The sequence below is a fragment of the Mesoplodon bidens genome (genome assembly GCF_964165515.1).
Source record: "Mesoplodon bidens genome assembly, chromosome: 4".
Taxonomy (NCBI): domain Eukaryota; kingdom Metazoa; phylum Chordata; class Mammalia; order Artiodactyla; family Ziphiidae; genus Mesoplodon; species Mesoplodon bidens.
In genome coordinates, this window is record NC_138160.1 from 1,652,201 (window position 1) to 1,670,761 (window position 18,561).

At 50.3% G+C, this 18,561-nt stretch overlaps 2 protein-coding genes across 3 annotated transcripts; one reads left to right on the top strand and one right to left on the bottom strand.

Moving 5' to 3' along the window:
- Positions 1-6,045: 6,045 nt before the first annotated feature.
- Positions 6,046-8,927, bottom strand: MRPL36 (mitochondrial ribosomal protein L36). 2 transcript variants are annotated; one of them, XM_081233723.1, is made up of 2 exons: positions 8,840-8,927; positions 6,046-6,879 (listed from the first exon to the last, which is right to left on the bottom strand). In XM_081233723.1, exon 2 carries the CDS (start codon positions 6,864-6,866, stop codon positions 6,561-6,563), a length of 306 nt encoding a protein of 101 aa, XP_081089849.1. In that variant the 5' UTR covers positions 6,867-6,879; positions 8,840-8,927; the 3' UTR covers positions 6,046-6,560. The 2 variants fall into 2 exon arrangements, with proteins under 2 accessions (XP_081089849.1, XP_081089848.1); XM_081233722.1 differs by lacking the exon at positions 8,840-8,927 and adding an exon at positions 7,327-7,440.
- A 2-nt stretch (positions 8,928-8,929) lies between these two features.
- On the top strand, positions 8,930-15,690 carry NDUFS6 (NADH:ubiquinone oxidoreductase subunit S6). The gene is made up of 4 exons (XM_081233721.1): positions 8,930-9,102; positions 10,248-10,301; positions 14,373-14,495; positions 15,220-15,690. Exons 1-4 carry the CDS (start codon positions 8,971-8,973, stop codon positions 15,283-15,285), a joined length of 375 nt encoding a protein of 124 aa, XP_081089847.1. The 5' UTR covers positions 8,930-8,970; the 3' UTR covers positions 15,286-15,690.
- The last annotated feature ends 2,871 nt before the right edge of the window (positions 15,691-18,561 follow it).

Here is an 18,561-nt window from a genome sequence, read left to right on the forward strand (position 1 = left end):
AAAGAGTAGATCTTAGAAGTTCTCAGAAGAAAAAAAATTCTGTAACTATGTGCGGTGATGGGTGTTAACTAGACTTATTGTGGTGATAATTTTGCAATATATACAAATATTGAATCTTGATGTTGTCCACCTGAAACTTATATAATGTTATATGTCAAATATACCTCAATAAAAGAAAGAAACAAATGCTCAAAAAAGGATTATACTGGGTTCCAATATCTAGTGGATTCCGTGGCTCATGGTCCGGGGACCCCGCAGACCCCCAGGGAGAGAGGAGGATGGAAACAGCCTTGGATGCGGGCAGGTGCCTGAAGCCTCGGGTTGGCTCTACGCAGTGTCTCACCTAAGTCACGTTAAGCCCAGAAAGTGAGAGGGTCCTGGTCGGGAGGGCTAAGGGGAAGGAAGCTGCTCGTGGAGAGCTGGGCCCCCGCCAAGTCCTCTTCTGCAAGACCTGAAGGCTCCGACTCCAGCCCTCACACACACATGGCTCCTGACCAGATGGAGCCCACGGGGTGGGCGGCTCTGCCCCACGGGAGGGGCAGGGGACCAGAGGGGCCTGCAGGGGCCGAGGGTCACTTTTCCTTTCCCGCTCTTACGAGGCTCAAATTCTTTTCAGTGAGCAGATTGTTCACAAATTTTTACGGTTTCCTCCTAGATATCAATTACCAGAATAAGATGTGGACCTAACTCCTTAAAAAAAACAACACCAAAACAGTAAACCTTTCATTTCGTTCCCACCCCATCCCACTCTCCCATCTAGAACTAAAAATAATTGCTGTGTTGGCGTGGGTTGCCCCAGAACTTTTCTTACAATGTTACCTAAATATTTTTACTTGGAAGAAACATGTGGTTAGATTTACAAGAGTTTAATTTTTACATAAACGAAAACATGCTTTGTACACTGAGGTCCAATTTTCTTTTTATATTTAATACTTAGAAATGTGTCTGGGCTGGCGTCCGTCACAGCTCAGAGAGACCTGTCGTGTATCCAAGGGCTGCATGCCCCACCCTGTCTCATGTGCCTGTTGGCCATCTGTATGTCTTCTTTGGATTAGATGTCGAATTAGGGCTTCCTGGCAGAGTTTTTAACCTTAGACATCTGACTCCAACGCACAGACTTGGATCTGGGACTTTGGGCTCAGGATGGAGAGGTATAAGCCTTGTATTTTTCTCAATCAGTTTTTTAAAAAGATATAATTAACATAAAATAAAATTTACTGGTTTGATGAGTTTCAACAAGTGTACGCAGTAACCACAATTAAGATTTCTGATATTGATACTTGGTGTCTTCTCCCTTTTTTCTTGATCAGACCAGCCAGAGATTTATCTTATGGCTCATTTCAAAGAACCAGCCTTTCGTTCATTTTCCCCCATTGCTATTCCGGTTTTTTTATCCCTTTGATTTTCTTTTTTAGTATTTCTTTCCTTCTGCTTAGTTTAGGTTTCATTTGGTCTTTAGTTCCTTCAGGTAGAAAATTAGACCATTGTTTTGAGTCCTTTCTTCTTTTCTAATGTAAGCATGAAATGCTATAAATTTCCCTGTAAGTAACTGCTTTCCACACATGTCAATGTGCTGTGTGTTCATTCCTGTCCAGTTCTAATTTACCTTTCTAATCCTCCTTTGACCCGTGGGTGATTTAGAATTGTGTTGTTTAGTTTGTTTCCAATTATTTGTGTGATTTTCCAGATATCTTTGTTACTAAATCCTAGTTTAGTATCACTGTGATCAGAACATATTTTTTAAAATTTCAATCTTTTGAAATTCTCTGAGACATTCATTTTTTGAAATTCATTGACCCAGAATATGGTAATTTTGGTGCATATTCTGCCTGAACCTAAAAAATAAACAAAAAAACCCCTTATTCTGATGATATTTAGGGGGAGTGTTTTATAAATATCAATTAGATTAAGTTGATTCATAGTATTGCTCAAATCTGCATGCTGATTATTATTTAATCTACTTGTTCTATCAATTATTGAGAAAGGAGTATTGATGTCTCCAACCATAATTTTGGATTTGCCTATCCTTCCTTGCAGTTCTATAAATGTTTGCTTTATGTATTTTGAAGCTCTGTTATTATATGCACAGACATTTAGGATTGTTATCTGTTCTTGATTAATTAACCCTTCTATCATTATACTTGGTAATAGCTGGTGATCAAAAGTCTATTTTGACAAAGATTAGTGAAACCACTCCAGCTTTCTTTTGATTATTGTTTGCATGATGTATCTTTTCCCATCCCTTAACCTGTCTGTTACATATTTAAACTGGATTCCTTGGAGACAGCATATACTTGAGTCTTGCTTTTTAAATACAGTCTGACAGTCTCTTCTGTTTGATTGGGGTTCTTGGACCATTTAGTGTGATTATTGATAGTTGAGTTTAAATTTACAATCTTATTTTTTTATTCTTTATTTATCATATCAATATATTGCTCCTTTTCCTCTTTGAGTTTTCTTATTTTAAATTAATTGGATATTTTAATAGTTTGTATTTTCTCCATTATCAACTTACTACATAGGTCTTTTTGTTTTATTTTCTTAGTGGTTGGTCTAGTGTTTACAGTATAAAACTGTGACATCGCAGTTTGCCCTCAAACACTACTTACCAGGTCAGGATTGGAGTGAGACCCTTCGGAGAGCAGGTTCTCATCCTTTGTGCTGTTGTGGTCACACGTGTCAGAACTACATGCGTCATAAACACCACAAGATGTTGCTACTACTTTTCTTTAAACACTTATCTTTCAAAGGGACGTTTAAATGAAGGGAAATATCTTTTATGTTTATCTAAGTAGTTACTACTTCTGGATGTCTTCATCTCTTTATGTAGATCTGCATTTCCATCTGAATTCTCCTAGCTTTGGTTTATCAGAACAAGTCTTGTCTCCCACCTCCCTTTTCAAAAGATATTTGCAGTGGATACAGATTTCTAGATTGGCAGTTCACCCCAGAACTTTGGAGAGGTTTTATTGTCTTCTGGCCTGCATGGTCTCTGATGAGAAGTCAGGTGTTACAGTATTCTTATTTTTTTTCTCTTTATGAGGAATGAGTCTTTTTTTTTTTTTTCTCTGAAGTTGAGGTTTTCTCTGTATCTGATTTTTAGCAGTTTGATAAAGATGTACTATTATGTAGTTTTCTTTATGTTTCTCCTGATTGGAGTTTGCTAAACTTCTTGGATTTGTGGGTTTATTGGTTTCACCAAATACGGAAACATTCTGGTCATTATTTCTTCAACTATTTTTTTCCTGCCTCAACCCTGCCGGGACTGCAGTTCCACTTACGCTAGAATGCTGGCTAGTGTCCCACGGCTCACTGAGTTCCATTGTTTGCTTTTGTTTTTTGATGCTGTTGTCTTTATTTATTTGAGTACCATTTGCTCCAGAAATTCCATTTGGGTAATTTTTTTTTTTTTGCAAGTTTTATTGAGGTGCAGTTTACCTAAGTAAAACTCTCACTTTTAGTGTATAGTTCTATGAGTTTTATAGGCAGGTACAGTCATGAAACCACCACCATAATCAAATCGTAGAATAATTCCATCACCCAAAAGCATTCCTTCATGTCCCTTTGTAGTCAATCCCTTGTTCCCATCCCCAGCTCCTGCCAACATTTCAATTGTCTGTCCCTATAATTTTGGCTTTTCCATGATGTCATACCCCTGGAGTCATAAAATATGTAGCTTTTTGAGTCCAGGCTTCCATCAGTCAGAATAATGGATTTGAGGTTCATCCATGTTTTCATTTCTATCAGTAGTTCTTTCTTTTTGCTGCTGAGTTTTCCCTTGTAAGGATGCACACAGCTGGTTCATCCACTTACCACCTGAAGGACATGTGGGCTGTTTCCAGTTTGTTGTGGGTTTTTTATTTATATGTAAAACCACCGTAAACATTCACATAAAGGTTTTACTGTGAACATAAGTTGCTGTTATTCTTGGACAAATACCCAGAAATGAGATTGGTAAATAATTGAATATTTAACTTCATGAGAAATGGCCAAACTGTTTCCAACATGGCTGTACTATTTTTTACTGAGTTACAATTCTCACCATTAATTGATTTTGCCCACTTGTTGACCATTCTAATAGGCAGCAGTGCTGTCTCATTGTGGTTTTAATTTGCTTTTCACTAAAATCTAGTGCTGAGCATCGTTTTTATGGGCTTACTTTTCTTTTTTTTTTTTTTTTTTTTTTCGGTACGCGGGCCTCTCACCGTTGTGGCCTCTCCCGTTGCGGAGCACAGGCTCCGGACGCGCAGGCTCAGCGGCCATGGCTCACGGGCCCAGCCGCTCCGCGGCATGTGGGATCTTCCCGGACCGGGGCACGAACCCGCGTCCCCTGCATCGGCAGGCGGACTCTCAACCACTGCGCCACCAGGGAAGCCCTGGGCTTACTTTTCATTAGTACATTTTCTTTTGTGAAATATCTCTTCAAGTCTTTTGCCCATTTTTAATTGGGTTGTTCTCTTAGTATTTTTAGATTTCTTTATATATTATAGATCCATTCCTTGACCAGAAATGTGCTTTGCAGATATTTTCTCCTAGTTTTTGCCCTGTCTTTTCATTTACTTAAGTGTCTTCTGAAGAGCAGAAGATAGTAACCTTGATGAGAACTAATCTAACAGTGTTTTCTCTCATAGATCATGCCTTTGGTGTAATGTCTTTGCATAACCCCAATTCACATGTAATTCCTCCCATGTTTTTATAGTATTGGGCTTTACATTTAGGCCTATGATCTATTTTTAGTTAAGCTTTGTATAAGGTGAAAGGTATGAAGTTTCTTCTGTGTATATGGAAATCCAGTCTTCTAGAATCATGTGTAAAAAAAGACTATCCCTTCTACATTGAATTGCCTTTAATCTTGTTTCAAAAATCATTTAGGCACATATGTGTGGCTCCATTTCTGAGCACTCTGCTGGGTCCTATTGGGCTATGTGCGGACACTTTCACAGGTACTACACCGTCTTCACTGCTGTGGTTTTATGTACGGTGAGCCTTGAAATCAGGGAGTGTGAGTCCTCCAAGTCTTCTTCATTTTCAAAATTCTTTTGGCTATTTTACTTGCTTTACCTTTCCACACAAAATTTTGAAGAATCATGGCATTTTGTAAAAAATTGTATAAAAATCAGGATTACATTGAGTCTGTAGACCAATTTGGATGGAACTGACAGTGACAGAAAGTCTTCTAATCTCAATATTTTATTTAGATTTTATTTGAATTCTCCAAGTGTTTTACAATTCTAAGTATACAGAATGTGCCTAATCTTGTTATTTAAATATATCATGGTTTTGGTGCTGTTATAAATAGTATTTAAATCTCAGATTCTACTCATTCATGGCCAGTATATACAAAGATCTCTCACTATATGGATAATAGAGAAAACATGAAATGTTTCTGGTAGGTTGTGTCATAGTGAAGTCAAATCCTAGGATAAGAAACCTATTTAATGATCTGAACAAGGGATTGGCACTCTTTTCCTGCAAATACAGCCCCAATAGTGAATATTTTAGGTTTTCCAGGTCATAAGGTCTCTGATATAAGTACTCAGCTACTACTTTGGCTGCTGTAGAAGGAGTAACAAAACATAAATGAACGGCATGGCTGGTTCCCAATAAAGCTTTATTTACAAACCTGGGTTGCAGGCTGGATCTGGCCCGTGGATTGTAATTTGCTGCCTTCCGACCTCAACCGACTGTTTTGTTGTGCTGCAATCTCCGGGCTCTAAAGGCTGGTGCATCCAGGTATCGGGAAGGAGATGAGCTGCAAGGGGCTTGGCCATGCTCTTATCTTACATCAAACAGAGGCTGAGAACCCCAGGAGAGCAGGATGATTCAAAAACTCATCAGGCTGTGACCCCGTGACAGGCGACACCAGGACACTGCATACCACTGGCTCCAGGTCGCAGTCTGCAGAGTCCACAGCAGCAGCTCATACCCACTGCACACACACTTGTGCACAAACACACACACTGCACCGATGCATACACTGCACACAGTCCACACATGCATGCACACTGCACCCATGCGTACATGGACACACGTGTGCGCACACACTTCTCAAGTCTCAGATTAAGGATGACAAACATATTTAATCAATGCCCCAAATACCTTTATATATGTATAAACACGTTGAATTTCCCTTGACTTAAAGACTGCTATCACGGCCTTCCCTGCTTATCCTGGAGATGGGAATGTTGAGAACACGAGTCTGAATTCACGGGGAAGCAGCAGTGTGGCTGAACGCAGAGATAGGGCCGAGAGAGAGCCAACGCACAGGGTGGTCTTCTAAAGAACCTGCATTCTGACGTGGGATAAAGCCAGGTTCCCCTCCCCACGTTGTTCGGTCCTCTGCCCGAGCGCAAACACAGGTTGCGCAGGAGCTAAGAAGGACGCGTTCCCAGGTGGGTCTCAGGCTTGGCTGGATCCGGAGCCACAAGGAGGTGAGACGCACGCCGCAGAGTCCACAACACCCGAAGGTCAGCAGAACGGAGGCTACAGAATGTTTACAGGTTATTTTCCTTTCGATGAGGCAGCACTGTCTCCCGGGCAGGGATTTCCCAGCCCGAGGGCTACATGTGTCTCTGCTTGTGCTTCGGGTTGGTCTTGCAGTAGACGAACCACCGCCCCCGCCTCTTGACCAGGTAGCAGCCCTTGCAGCGCTTCTTGAGGACGCCCTTGGTCTTGAAGCCCAGGGCTGGCTGATGCAGGCCGAGTGCCAGGCGCGCGGAGAGGAGCGCGGCCGCCGGGCTGGGGGGCGCACCGACCTGAGGGCAGGCGCGCGGGGGGCCCGGCGCGAGCGAGGAGAGCGGGCGGCCACCCAGGTGCAGCAGGGGGCCCACGGCGGAAACCACTTTCCTTAGCAGAGCGGTGGCCATGTCGCGGCTGGATCTAGGGAGAAAGAGGGAAAGTTGTCACAGCTGCCGGTGGCTCCTGCCCCCGAGAAAACCTCCTTCCCCGCGTCCCTGCGCTTGGGACACAGGCCGCGGGTCCGGGAATCCGCGCGCCCCCAGGGAGGGCACGAGCGCGGCGAGCGGCACCGTGTCCCCGCCCGGCGCCGAGACCCTCACCCGGACGCCGGGGCCAGACGAGGCCCGCGTCCACGTGACCCCGGGGCGGCCGGGCCGCGGGGCGGGGGCAGAGGGCACGAGGTCCGGAACGGTGCCCAGCTAGAAGGGATCAGCACCCGTGCGGCCGCTTCCCACCGCAATGACCTCCGCCCGCGTCCCACCCGGGGAAGCCGAGGCCAGGGTTCCCCAGAACGCGCCCTTCCTGAGCCCGGAGCCCCCGCCGCCTCCCCTGCCCCTCGGGACCCCCGGAACATCCCACGACCCCCACCTGGAAAGAGTGCGTCCGGGCCAGCCGGCAGCCCGCCTCGCCAGCCCCTGCGCCTGCGCCCTCGACGGCGCCTGCGCAATGGGGCGGAGATGCCGTCGCCCGGAGTGTCCGCCAGGAAGGAAGATGGCAGCAGGGTCACGTGGCGGTCCCCGCCGGGCTGGGCGCAGAGGCGGAGCCATGTGGGTGCGGGAGTCGCGGAGCGCCGGCTTCCTCCCTGGCTGCTTGCCATTCCCCTCCCCGGTCCCCTGCATACCCAGCCCGCCTCCCCCTCCCGGGACCCGGCGCCCTCCTCCCGGGACCCGGCGCCCTCCTCCCGGGACTCCCCCAGCCCTGTGGGCCACCGGGCGGCTAAGATTTGGGGGGCGCTCCCGGGGGGCGGGGGAGGGATGAAAAATGGGAACAAAAGTAGGTATTTTGAATGAAAAAGAAGTCACAACCAAGTAGGCTTTTTAAAAAGCTGATAAATATCAATGGCCAAACAAAATCCAGAAAAACCTCATGTTTGTATTAAGTGGACATCCTGGGAGAAATGCGGCGAGGCTCAGGGGAACGCATGGAAATAGGCCCTGGTTCTAACTGATTGCAGTTAAATTTATTTCCTCCAACATCTTATTATGAAAACTTTCAAACACAGAGAAAAGTTGAAAGACACTTATGGCGAACACCCACGTACCCACTGCCCAGATTCCACAGTGAAATCGCCACGCATGTCTTTCCAGGCTGTGTCTGCGTGGACACAACTACTTTCCACGCACGCGAAGGCGACCTGCACACGGGGTGCACCTGCGCGCCGCCCTGGCAATGCACGCGCACCCCTGACCCGGCTGCAAGCTGTGGCCCCTGCCCAGGTGAGCTCGGGCCTGCCTCTGAGCATGCGTCCGTGGACACCTTTCCGATCCGGGAGGTATTCTGGGCACTGTCGCCTCTCATCGCCACACCTCCCTGGAGTCCAGGCTGTGGGTGCCCTCAGCTCCTGGGCAGTGGCCACCCCAGCTCTGGGACTGCTCCCTGTGCCCACCGCCCTCGCCCATCGGGGGATGGCCGTGTGAGCTGACCCTCCCGACGGGTCTCTGCACAGGCCGTTTGGAGGAAGCTATGAGGGGCACGAGAGAAGCAGGGCCGGGACCGCGAGCCAGCGTCCTGCCCAGGTGTGCTCCAGAGCAGCGGGCCTTTCGGGGCTAACCTGCATGAGGGATGCCATCGGCTGCGCTTTATTGGCAGTTTCATTGGGCTCTGCTGCAGAAACCCCAGAACCACAAAGAAATGCGCTCTGTCCAACATCATGTACTTCCAGTTTCCTCTAAGCAAGGACTCATCTCCAACATTCACAACATTCAACATGTAACTCCCCATGATTATCCGTTACCATCGAAGGTAAGCACTGCATCTTCCGTTCCCATCCTCCCCTGCCCTGCCCCTGGTAAGTGGAGCAACACTAAGTGCTAAGGTTGCGCGGAGTGTCCCGCCTTATCCGGGCTGAGCCCCCGCCCGCGGCAGCACCAGGCGGCCGCACCTGCCTGACCGCACCGCGCGTGCGCGCCTCCCCGGGCCCGGTAAATACCGGCCGAGCGGTCCCTGCGGACTCCGTGCGCATGCGTCGGCGCTCGGCGCATCGGTGCGCGGGGTCAAGGATCAGCCTGAAAGATGGCGGCGGCGGTGACCTTCCTCAGGCTGCTGGGCCGGGGAGGCGCGGCGGCGCGGAGCCTACCCGGGGCCGCCAGGTGCTTCGGGGTGCGGACCTCGCCGGCCGGGGAGAAGGTCACGCACACCGGCCAGGTAACCCCTGCGGCGCGGAGAGCGCCCTCCCCTTCGGGGCGCTCAGGTGGGCGGAGCGCCGGCTCGGCCCCCGTGTCCCCGGGGTCCAGCGCCCCGGTGCCCCCTGTGCCCCAAGCTCAGTGCCCGTGGTCCAGTCGCCCAGCACCCCGGTCCCTACTGTTCCCCCGGCCCAGCACCCGGGTCCCACGGTCCAGCCCCTCGGGGCCCCGGGCCCAGTACCCGCAGTCCAGTCCCCCAGTGCCCCTGACGCCCCAGACCCAGCGCCTGCGGTCCCGTCTTCGGTCTCCCCGTCCGGGGCCCAGGCCCACTACCCGCAGGGGTACCGAGGGGCTGTCTGCAGCCACTGTGGTCTCATCCTCGGAGCCAACTCGGAAACAAGACTGTTACCCCGGGGTAGCCCCTTGGTTACTGTGGGGAGAACTCCGGTGGAGTCAGAAATTACCAGTTCTGTGGGTCCGATCTTCTCATGTTTGTGTAATGTTGAATACCACATTTTAGTAACTCGAGGGTCTTCTGTCGAGTTACTAAAATACAAACACAGCGTTGGCTATGATCCTCAGCCCAAATATGAGGGAGTGAGTACCTGTGTTAAAAAAAGGTCACGGAGCGGGCTTCGCTGGTGGCGCAGTGGTTGAGCGTCCGCCTGCTGATGCAGGGGACACGGGTTCGTGCCCCAGTCCGGGAAGATCCCACATGCCGCGGAGCAGCTGGGCCCGTGAGCCATGGCCGCTGAGCCTGCGCGTCCGGAGCCTGCGCGTCCGGAGCCTGTGCTCCGCAACGGGAGAGGCCACAACAGTGAGAGGCCCGTGTACCGGAAAAAAAAAAAAAAAAAAAAGGTCACGGAGCAGGTTCAGAGAGGAAGGGAGCTCTGGGGCCTCTGAGATCGAAGGCGGGTGTCCCCCTCCGCTAGGACTGCTCTCCTGTGCTCCTTCCGTACCTTGCTACTTCCAATTCAGACTACTGCCTGATGTCCCGTTAGGAATCCTGCTGAAAAATGCCCCTGGGTGCGCAACTACACTTACTCCTGGGGTGTGTGATCATGAATGGCCTAAACGTTAAGAAAACACTTTTCCTGAAACGTTTATGATTGGTATAAGATACAGGATTGGGCCGTAAAAAATGACATACGGTCTTTTTCTTTTCAGGTTTATGACAATAAAGACTACAGGAAAGTTCGATTTGTAGGTCGTCAGAAAGAGGTGAGTGAAGGATCCAGCGAAAGGGAGGCGAGTGTTCATAAAAGTTCTCATAACGAAGAAGAAATTAATACTAATCTGTAAAACTTAAGTAAATTCTCCCCAAATTGTGAGCACTCTAGAATCTCTGGAATTCTGCGTTTCTTCTACATGTTAAACATGTCAAGTTCTCTTTTCATTTTTTCCCCCTGAAATATGTAACATGACATCTTGTGAGTATAGTTTTAGCTTACATGTAAATGGGCGTGATCTTTTCTTTCACTTCTGTGCCTTATAATACTTCTGAGACTCTCAGGTTAAAGCAGAATCACATCAGTTTTTTAAAATTACTCTTTCAGTCACTTTTTGGAGTATGTTTTCCGTGGTTCACAGCATACAGATTAGGCTGGTTCTTTGAGGGACTTTCGCTGACAAGCTGAAGACAGCACATGGTTGGGTCTTCCCTGAATGGGTCTGAAACACCAGTGCAACCGCTGGACACTGGAATCCTTTCGCCTCAGTGGCCTGCTTTCTTCCCACTTCCCCTCTCCTGTGTCTGCCACCTCAGAGGGAGTCCTCACCGCCCTGGCTCAGGCCTCCCTCCACCCCTCCCCAGCAGTCACCTGGCGTCACTTCTCCCCTTCAGGCAGCCTGTTGATTCTTCCTGCCACTCTCAGCTGTCCCTAAATCGCATCTCCCCTCCCTCTGACCTTGGTTACATTGTCCATCCCCAGGGTCTGGTTTCCTACTTCTGTTCCCACTTTGAGGGTGTCGTGGGGTGAGGACTCTGGCCCCCTGGATGGAGCAGTTCCAGCAGATGCGTCCTGAAGCCCTGGGGTCGACCCTGCCCCCGGCTTTCTATCTCAGCCTGTCACACGCGTCTCTCCTGTGAATTCTACTGTGGCTTCTGGTTTCTGATTGTGCTCGCTGGGGACAGACATCAGGGAGCAACCTAAACACCGAACCAGACCTTCCAGAGTTCGTGAAGCCAGTAACGTGTGAATGGAGGGGGCAGTGCTGGTGATGTTGCCTCGCTCAGACCGTCAGCTCACCACAGTCCTGAACCGGCTGCAACCCTTGAGCCCTCCCCGCTCGGGATCTCTGGGGCCTTTTCCTGTCCGAGATCGTGAGCAACCAGGGGCCCATGCTCATGTAAGGTGTGCAGCAGGTCTCTCCGGCTTTCATTCTTGCGACAAAAATTTGGCATTTAGTAGTATTTGAAAATTTTTTTTTGGTTTCCAAGAGACTGTTGTTTTAAAAGACCTTTAGGGGGCTTCCCTGGTGGCGCAGTGGTTAAGAGTCTGCCTGCCAATGCAGGAGACACGGGTTCGAGCCCTGGTCTGGGAAGATCCCACATGCCGCGGAGTAACTAAGCCCGTGCGCCACAACTACTGAGCCTGCGCATCTGGAGCCTGTGCTCCTCAGGAAGAGAGGCCGCGATAGTGAGAGGCCCGCGCACCGCAATGAAGGGTGACCCCCACTCGCCGCAACTAGAGAAAGCCCTCACACAGAAACGAAGACCCAACGCAGCCAAAAATAAATAAATTAAAAAAAATAATAAAAGACCTTTAGGCATGCTAAAAACTTGCACAGAGAGTAGGAGTTCCTATATCCCTCCCCCCTCCACAGCGTCCCTGTTATTCTCCTGTTGCCTGAGTGCGCTGCCTTTGTGAGAAGTGACAGGTTTGAACACGTGCTGAACAGTGATGCGTTGTGTTAACTCAGGTTCGTGGTTTCGGTTTATGTGGTAGGTTCACTCTTGGTGTCGTACGTTCTGTGGGTTTGGACAAGTGCGTGGCGTCTCATATCCAGCGTGGCAGTGTGACACAGCACTTCACTGCCCTGAACTCCCCTGTGCGCCACCTCTTCGTCCTCCCGCTGGACAGTCCCTGACAACCACCGATCTTACTGTCTGTACGGTTTGATTTGGGTGAATTTTAAGGAATAAGCTGAATGTGCCCTTAGTCTGAGGAACGAGGAGAGCAGGAAGCTGGGCGGTCGAGCCGCCTTCGCAGGAAAGGTGGGGAGTGTCCGCGTGTGGCTGCAGCGAGTCTGCCCAGGAACCCCCGGCCCTTGGCCTAGGCCCGGCCTGTGGAGAGGACATGCTCATGAAGCACGGGCCCAGCCGCCGCCCCCAGGGAGGCGCAGAAGTCGGCCTGCAGTGGTCCTGCGTCACCGGAGCGGCTAGAGGGCCCGGCCGACCCCCTGTTGCTCTGCGGCGATGGAAGTCGTTTCGTTACTTCGTGGTTCCACGCAGGGAATTAAAAGCCGACGTTTCCTGCCCGTGCGTGACGGGCGCCCGCGGCATCCTCAGGCGGAGGGTGGTGCTGGCCCGGAAGCTGGCTGGCATGGCTGTTGTGCCGTGTTTGTCAGTCGGGTGGACCCTGTGGGGCTCCGGTTTGGGGGCGCGGGGCCCCCGGGGCGTGGACAGCAGTGGGGACAACGCAGCCACGTGTGTTCTGAGGGGGCTGCACTTCCTCACTCCCTGCTCCCTTTCCGGAAATAGGGATCCCAGGGAAAGCGGTGGGATGGCAGCATCTCTAGCCAACACAGCTTTCCAAAAGCGGGGATGTCGTCCCCGTCCTGCGGGCTCAGGACGTCAGCGCTGCCGAGTGTCTTGGTGGCGGTGGGTGGGAGGGCTCTGCTCCGCGTTCAGTGCTCCTAGATGGAAGTGGATTATGCTCCAGTTTTACTAAACTAAATGCCCCTCCCGCCGTTGTTTGTAAAGATCGATCCTTGTTTTCTTCTCCACTGCAGCCTCGGGCCCCTCTGGGTGCAGGTGGGGTTCTGGGTGCCAGAGCGGGGAGCCACGTGGCCTTGGTCCTCCGGGACTGACGGGGCACAACACTTCTCGCCATCGTGATCAGCAGATACTGGGGTTCCTCACGGAGCCAGAATCACAGTGACTTCGGGCAGCGTTTACACCCCGAGCGTCGTGTCTGCGTGCTTGTCTGCAGAGGAGTCTGGAAGGGGGAGAGCGGGACCCCACGCTGACCGTGTCTGACCTCTGTTACCGTGTTCCAACCCCGTGACCCTTGGGCCCCCAGAGATGGGGGACCTTCGAGGTGTGATCTTGCTGCTTTGCACCCTGAGTGTGTCAGCTGGGGTGAGATCCCGCAGCCCCATCAGATCAGATTGGGGTCTGTGTGTAGGTCCAGCCGCTGCCCGTAACGTTGGGCTTCTGCCGGGCTATGCGTGGCGGTTCCGGTTCCGGTTCCGGTTCTGGCTGCTGTGGGTGAGCGTCTCCAGCTTCCTCAGCTCAGACGACATTCTGTGCCTCCCAGCTGAGTACCTGCACCAGGAGAAGCTGGCTCCCCGAGGAAAGAGGAGCGGTGCGTCGCTCTTCCCCTTAATTCACCAGCTTGAAAGTCATGAGTTGATTCCTTCCAGTAAGGAAATCAGTGGATTTAGAGCATCTCTGTGGAACCGCGGGTTCAAGCATGTTGTGTTTCCGCGCTTCGTGGTTATGGTGCCGTCGTCCCTCCAGTTTCCCACGTGGAGCAGCCCTTGTAGTCTGGGGCTGCCTTTCCCTCCATCGCAACGTGGCTCAGCCTCATCTGTCACATTTTCTGCTCGGGACCCCGAACCAGCTGTTGGTTCAGAGCCTGGTCCCGTAGTGAAGTGGTCATGGAGACAGCGTGGCTCCTGGCCCCTGCGTCAGCTGCTGCTTCTGGTCTTTCCCAGCAGATAAGAGTAGGAGAGTGTGTGTGTGCATGTGTGTCTGTGCGGGTGTGAGAGGGAGGGTGGGGCAGGGCCAGGAGAGAACGGTTGAAGCTGCATGTGGGGCGGGATGTCAGCAGGGTGAATCCAGGTAGAGACAAAGGAGAATTCTTTGTGCTGTTGTAATTCTTGCAGCTTTTCTGTAAGTTTGAAATTATATCTAAATGAAAAGTTAAAGGTGTCTGTATGTGTATTTAATTACGTGTGTATTTTGAAGATCTACACTGATAATATTTAAATGAAACGGCACAGAACGTGCCTTTGCTGGCAGTGTGTGCGTGTATGTGGGGGGCGGTCTACACTGATTTACATTCCATGAGAGCGTCCAGTGCTGGTGCTTGTCTGTACGAGCTTCTCCTGTCTGTCTTCTTCCAGGTGAATGAGAACTTTGCCATCGACCTGGTAGCAGAGCAGCCTGTGAGCCAAGTTGAGAGTCGAGTGATAGCGTGTGACGGTGGAGGGGGGGCCCTGGGCCACCCCAAAGTGTACATAAACCTGGTAACGTGCCATCCGTCCCGGACCCCCGTCCTTGGGTCCCGTCCTCACCCCACTGGCCTCACCCTCTCCCACTCGGCCTTGCCCACAGACCACATGACAGGGGCTGAACAAAGGGTGTGTCCAGGGCAGCTTTGACTGTGACGTGTGTGCAACGCACTTAGTGTCACCAGCACTGCTTTCCCTCAGACTTGTAGGCATCTGTCTTTCCCAGGGAACCATCGTGTCGGTGGATGTGTGATCGTTTACATTGTTGATAACTACACGCTCAGAGCCTTTGAGAAGGAGAATGGTACACCAGGTGTTAGAGCAGAGAAGGATGCCTCGGGATAAAGCTCAGGTGCACGTGGTGTTGCAACAGGGCAGGAACCACCGCCGCCCCTGCTGCTGTGTCCGGGCTGGACCCCACCCCTGAGGGGTGGGCCTCTGCTCTGCGCGCCACCCTCCAGTCCTTCCAGGCCCCTGCTCGAGGGCCGGGAGGGGGACGGGGACCGAGCCATGTGTTCCAGGGCGGGGAGCCTGCAATCCCAGTGAGTCTGGGTGGAGCAGGCTGGACCCAGAGCCTCTGGCACAGACATGTCCAGCGTCAGGCATTGACCCCGGAGCTCCATGGGCGCCCCTGGTTGGCTGTGTGTTTCCAGTGTCTGCTTTTAGTGTCTGAGGTCTACCTGTCTCTAGATTGACGTAGAATACGGAAATAGAAGATCTTTCCCTTTGAATTTTCCAGGACAAAGAAACAAAGACGGGGACGTGTGGCTACTGTGGCCTGCAGTTCCGGCAACCCTGCCACTAGGGCCGCACGGGCAGCTCGGTGACACGGACTCCGTCTCTAGTGCCGAATAAAGGGTGTTGTTCTCCAGGATGCCGCGCACAGCTGTTTCTCTCACACAGGCTCACTTAGCACTGTGGCTTAAGGTGGCGTCCCCTCCCGGGCCCCCGCCGCATGCTCCTCCCACCCGCGGGACCACAGCGGGGGCTGGAAGAAACCGGGGGCCGGGGGGAGGGGTGACGTGGCTGCTCAGGGGGCTCGGGCTCCAGCCCAGCTCCACCCCTGTCACTCATGTGCTGTCACTGTTTCTGTCCATCTGATCCTTGGGCTCCGTCCAGTGTCTTAAATCCCAAGAGGTTAAGTACCTATTTGAAGGTGTTAACAGTCACATATGGTCCAAATCAAGTACAATTTGTGTATTTAAAACACTAGTGATTACAATGTATTATAACACAAAAATAAAAATGAATGTTATGTGGGAAGAGAATGGAGGCTTGGTGGGGTGATGGGAATTCCAGGAGGAAAAAGTGATGCACGGGGGGTGCGGGGAAGTGGCACCTACACCAGAGAAGGTTCCTGAGCTGAGGGAGAACCCACAGATCACAGGGCACACCAGGTGCTCAGCAAAACTGGTGAGAAAAGACACAACTGGGTGCATTCTGATTATAAAATCTAAGTTGATGAAACTCTAAACTTTATAGAGTTTAGAGAGAACAAGACCGTTTAAGCTTCCGGATGAAAGGAGAGATGACTATAGTGGCAGAGTTAGCAGAAGGGCATCCGGCGTCTCACCTTCAACCCTGGAAGCTGGAGGTGGTAAGTGGCGCTAACAGGAATCCTGGGCACGACCAACGTGAAATACACTGGTAGAGGAGCACTGGATGTGGAGAATTCAGGGAGCCACGCCTGGGCCCCAGCCAGCCCAAGGCAGGGGAGGCGGGGGCCCCTCAGCTTGAGCCGGCTGACACGGGGTGGGTGCGGCCCCGAGTGCAGGGGGGTGCTCACCGAGGTTCTCGTGGAGCCGGAGCTGCAGGCCCAAGACATCAGGTAGTGGACTTGGGGGCTGGCTGTGCAAAGCAGGTCTTCAAGGTGGGGGCAGAGCGGGAGGAAAAGGAGGTCTGGGGTCTTGGGGGTCCCGCGGGTGGGGTGGGCGGGGATGGAAGGAGTCCCCAGGTCTCCGCTGGTTTCTGGCAGTGTCTCACATCTGCGCACGGGTGTGGGCGCAGTGTGCCAGAGGCGTGTTGAAGTCTCACACCCACCAGGGGGTCTGTGCGCCTCCCAGTGCTCTCTGGCGCCGTTTAAGGAGCTGCATTTGAGGCTCTGCTGTTAGTTTCTGTGGCTCGCCTGTTCACTGTTTCTGTCTCTAACAAGACATCTGCCTTTGAGTCTGCTCTGCCTGTGCCTCATTGGGCCACACCTACTTCATTTGCTTAGTATTTGCATGTTAATTTTCTTAGTCCTTTCTTCTTCACCATTAATGGGTCTTTATGTTCTTATTTTATCTCCAAGTATTATGTCTCCAATACACTCTCCAATATACAATATATTGGTACTTGGTATATTGTATACCAAATATATTTCTTACCCAGTTTAAAGTCCTTCATCTCCTAATTGGACAGTTTAGTCCATTTCTACTTAGTGTAACAGCTGACGTCTTTAGGTTTAAATCCACCGTCTGAATTTGTCACATTTGTTCCAGCTCTCCCATGCTTCTCTTTCTCCTTTACATGAAAGGATTTATTTTTTCATTCTCTTTTCCTCTAATATGGTACAAGTTGATTTTTCTTCAAATCAAAAAAGTCATTTGAAAACTGGGGAAAATAATGGCAGATCATAAGATTTAAAAAATTCCTAATAAACCAAAGTACAGGTCAGTATGAAAGACACCCAATTTTGAGGGAAGATGGGAAAAGGCATAACAGACACTCTGTGAAAGAAATAACAGAGGACCAGTGCACATGCGTGTAAAGACAGACCCTGGATACCTGATACATGGCCAGACCCAGTAGGCTTGGCTGCATGTGCCCAGGGGAGCTGAGTTGTGCACCAGAATGTGAAGATCCTAAGGCAGGGGTCCCCAAGCCCTGGGCCACAGACCGGTACTGGTCCATGGCCTTTTAGGAACCAGGCTGCACAGCAGGAGGTGAGCAGCAGGCAAGTGAAGCTTCATCTGTATTTATAGCTGCTTCCCATTGCTTGCATTACTGCCTGAGCTCCACCTCCTATGAGGTTGACGGCATTAGATTCTCGTAGGAGCGTGAACCCTACTGTGAACTGCACACGCAAGGGATCTAGGTTGCACGCTCCTTGTGAGAATCTAATTCCTGATGATCTGAGGGGGAGCTGAGGCAGTGATGCTAGAGCTGGGGAGCGGCTGCAAATACAGATTATCATTAGCAGAGAGGTTTGCACAGAGACCATAATAAATCAACTGCTTGCAGACTCATCAAAATCCTATCAGTGAGTGGCAAATGAAAAATCTCAGGGCTCCCACTGATTCTGCATTATGATGAGCTGTATAATTATTTCATTGTAAATTACAATGTAGTAATAATAGAAATAAAGTGCACTATAAATGTAATGTGCTTGAATCATCTCAAAACCATCCCCCCCCCATGTCCGTGGACAAATGTCTTCCATGAAACTGGTCCCTGGAGCCAAAAAGTTGGGGACTGCTGTCCTAAGGTGTCGATTTCAAGTGTGGAAAAGGTACATGCAAGGAGGTTCATTTTACACTCGGCAAATCACACAAAATTATGGGCCTGGTGAGTGAGGTTCTTTTCTTTATATGTAGATAGTATGAAGCCATTAGAAATGATATGGATCATAGCAGCACTATTCACAATAGCCAAGACATGGAAGCAACGTGAGTGTCCATCGACAGACGAATGGATAAAGAAGTTGTGGTACATGTATACAGTGGAATACTACTCAGCCATAAAAAAAGAATGAAATAATACCATTTGCAGCAACATGGATGGACCTAGAGATTTTCATACTAAGTGAAGTAAGTCAGAAAGAGAAGGACAAATATATGGTATTACTCATATATGGAATCTAAAATATGACACAAATGAACTTATTTACAAAACAAATAGACTCACAGATATAGAAAACAAACGGTTACCAAAGGGAGGGGATAAATTAGGAGTACAGGATTAAAATATACACACTACTATATATAAAGTAGATAAACAACAAGGACCTACCGTATAGCACAGGGAACTATACTCAATATCCTGTAATAAATTATAATGGAAAAGAATGTGGAAAAGGATATATATGTACGCGTAACTGAGT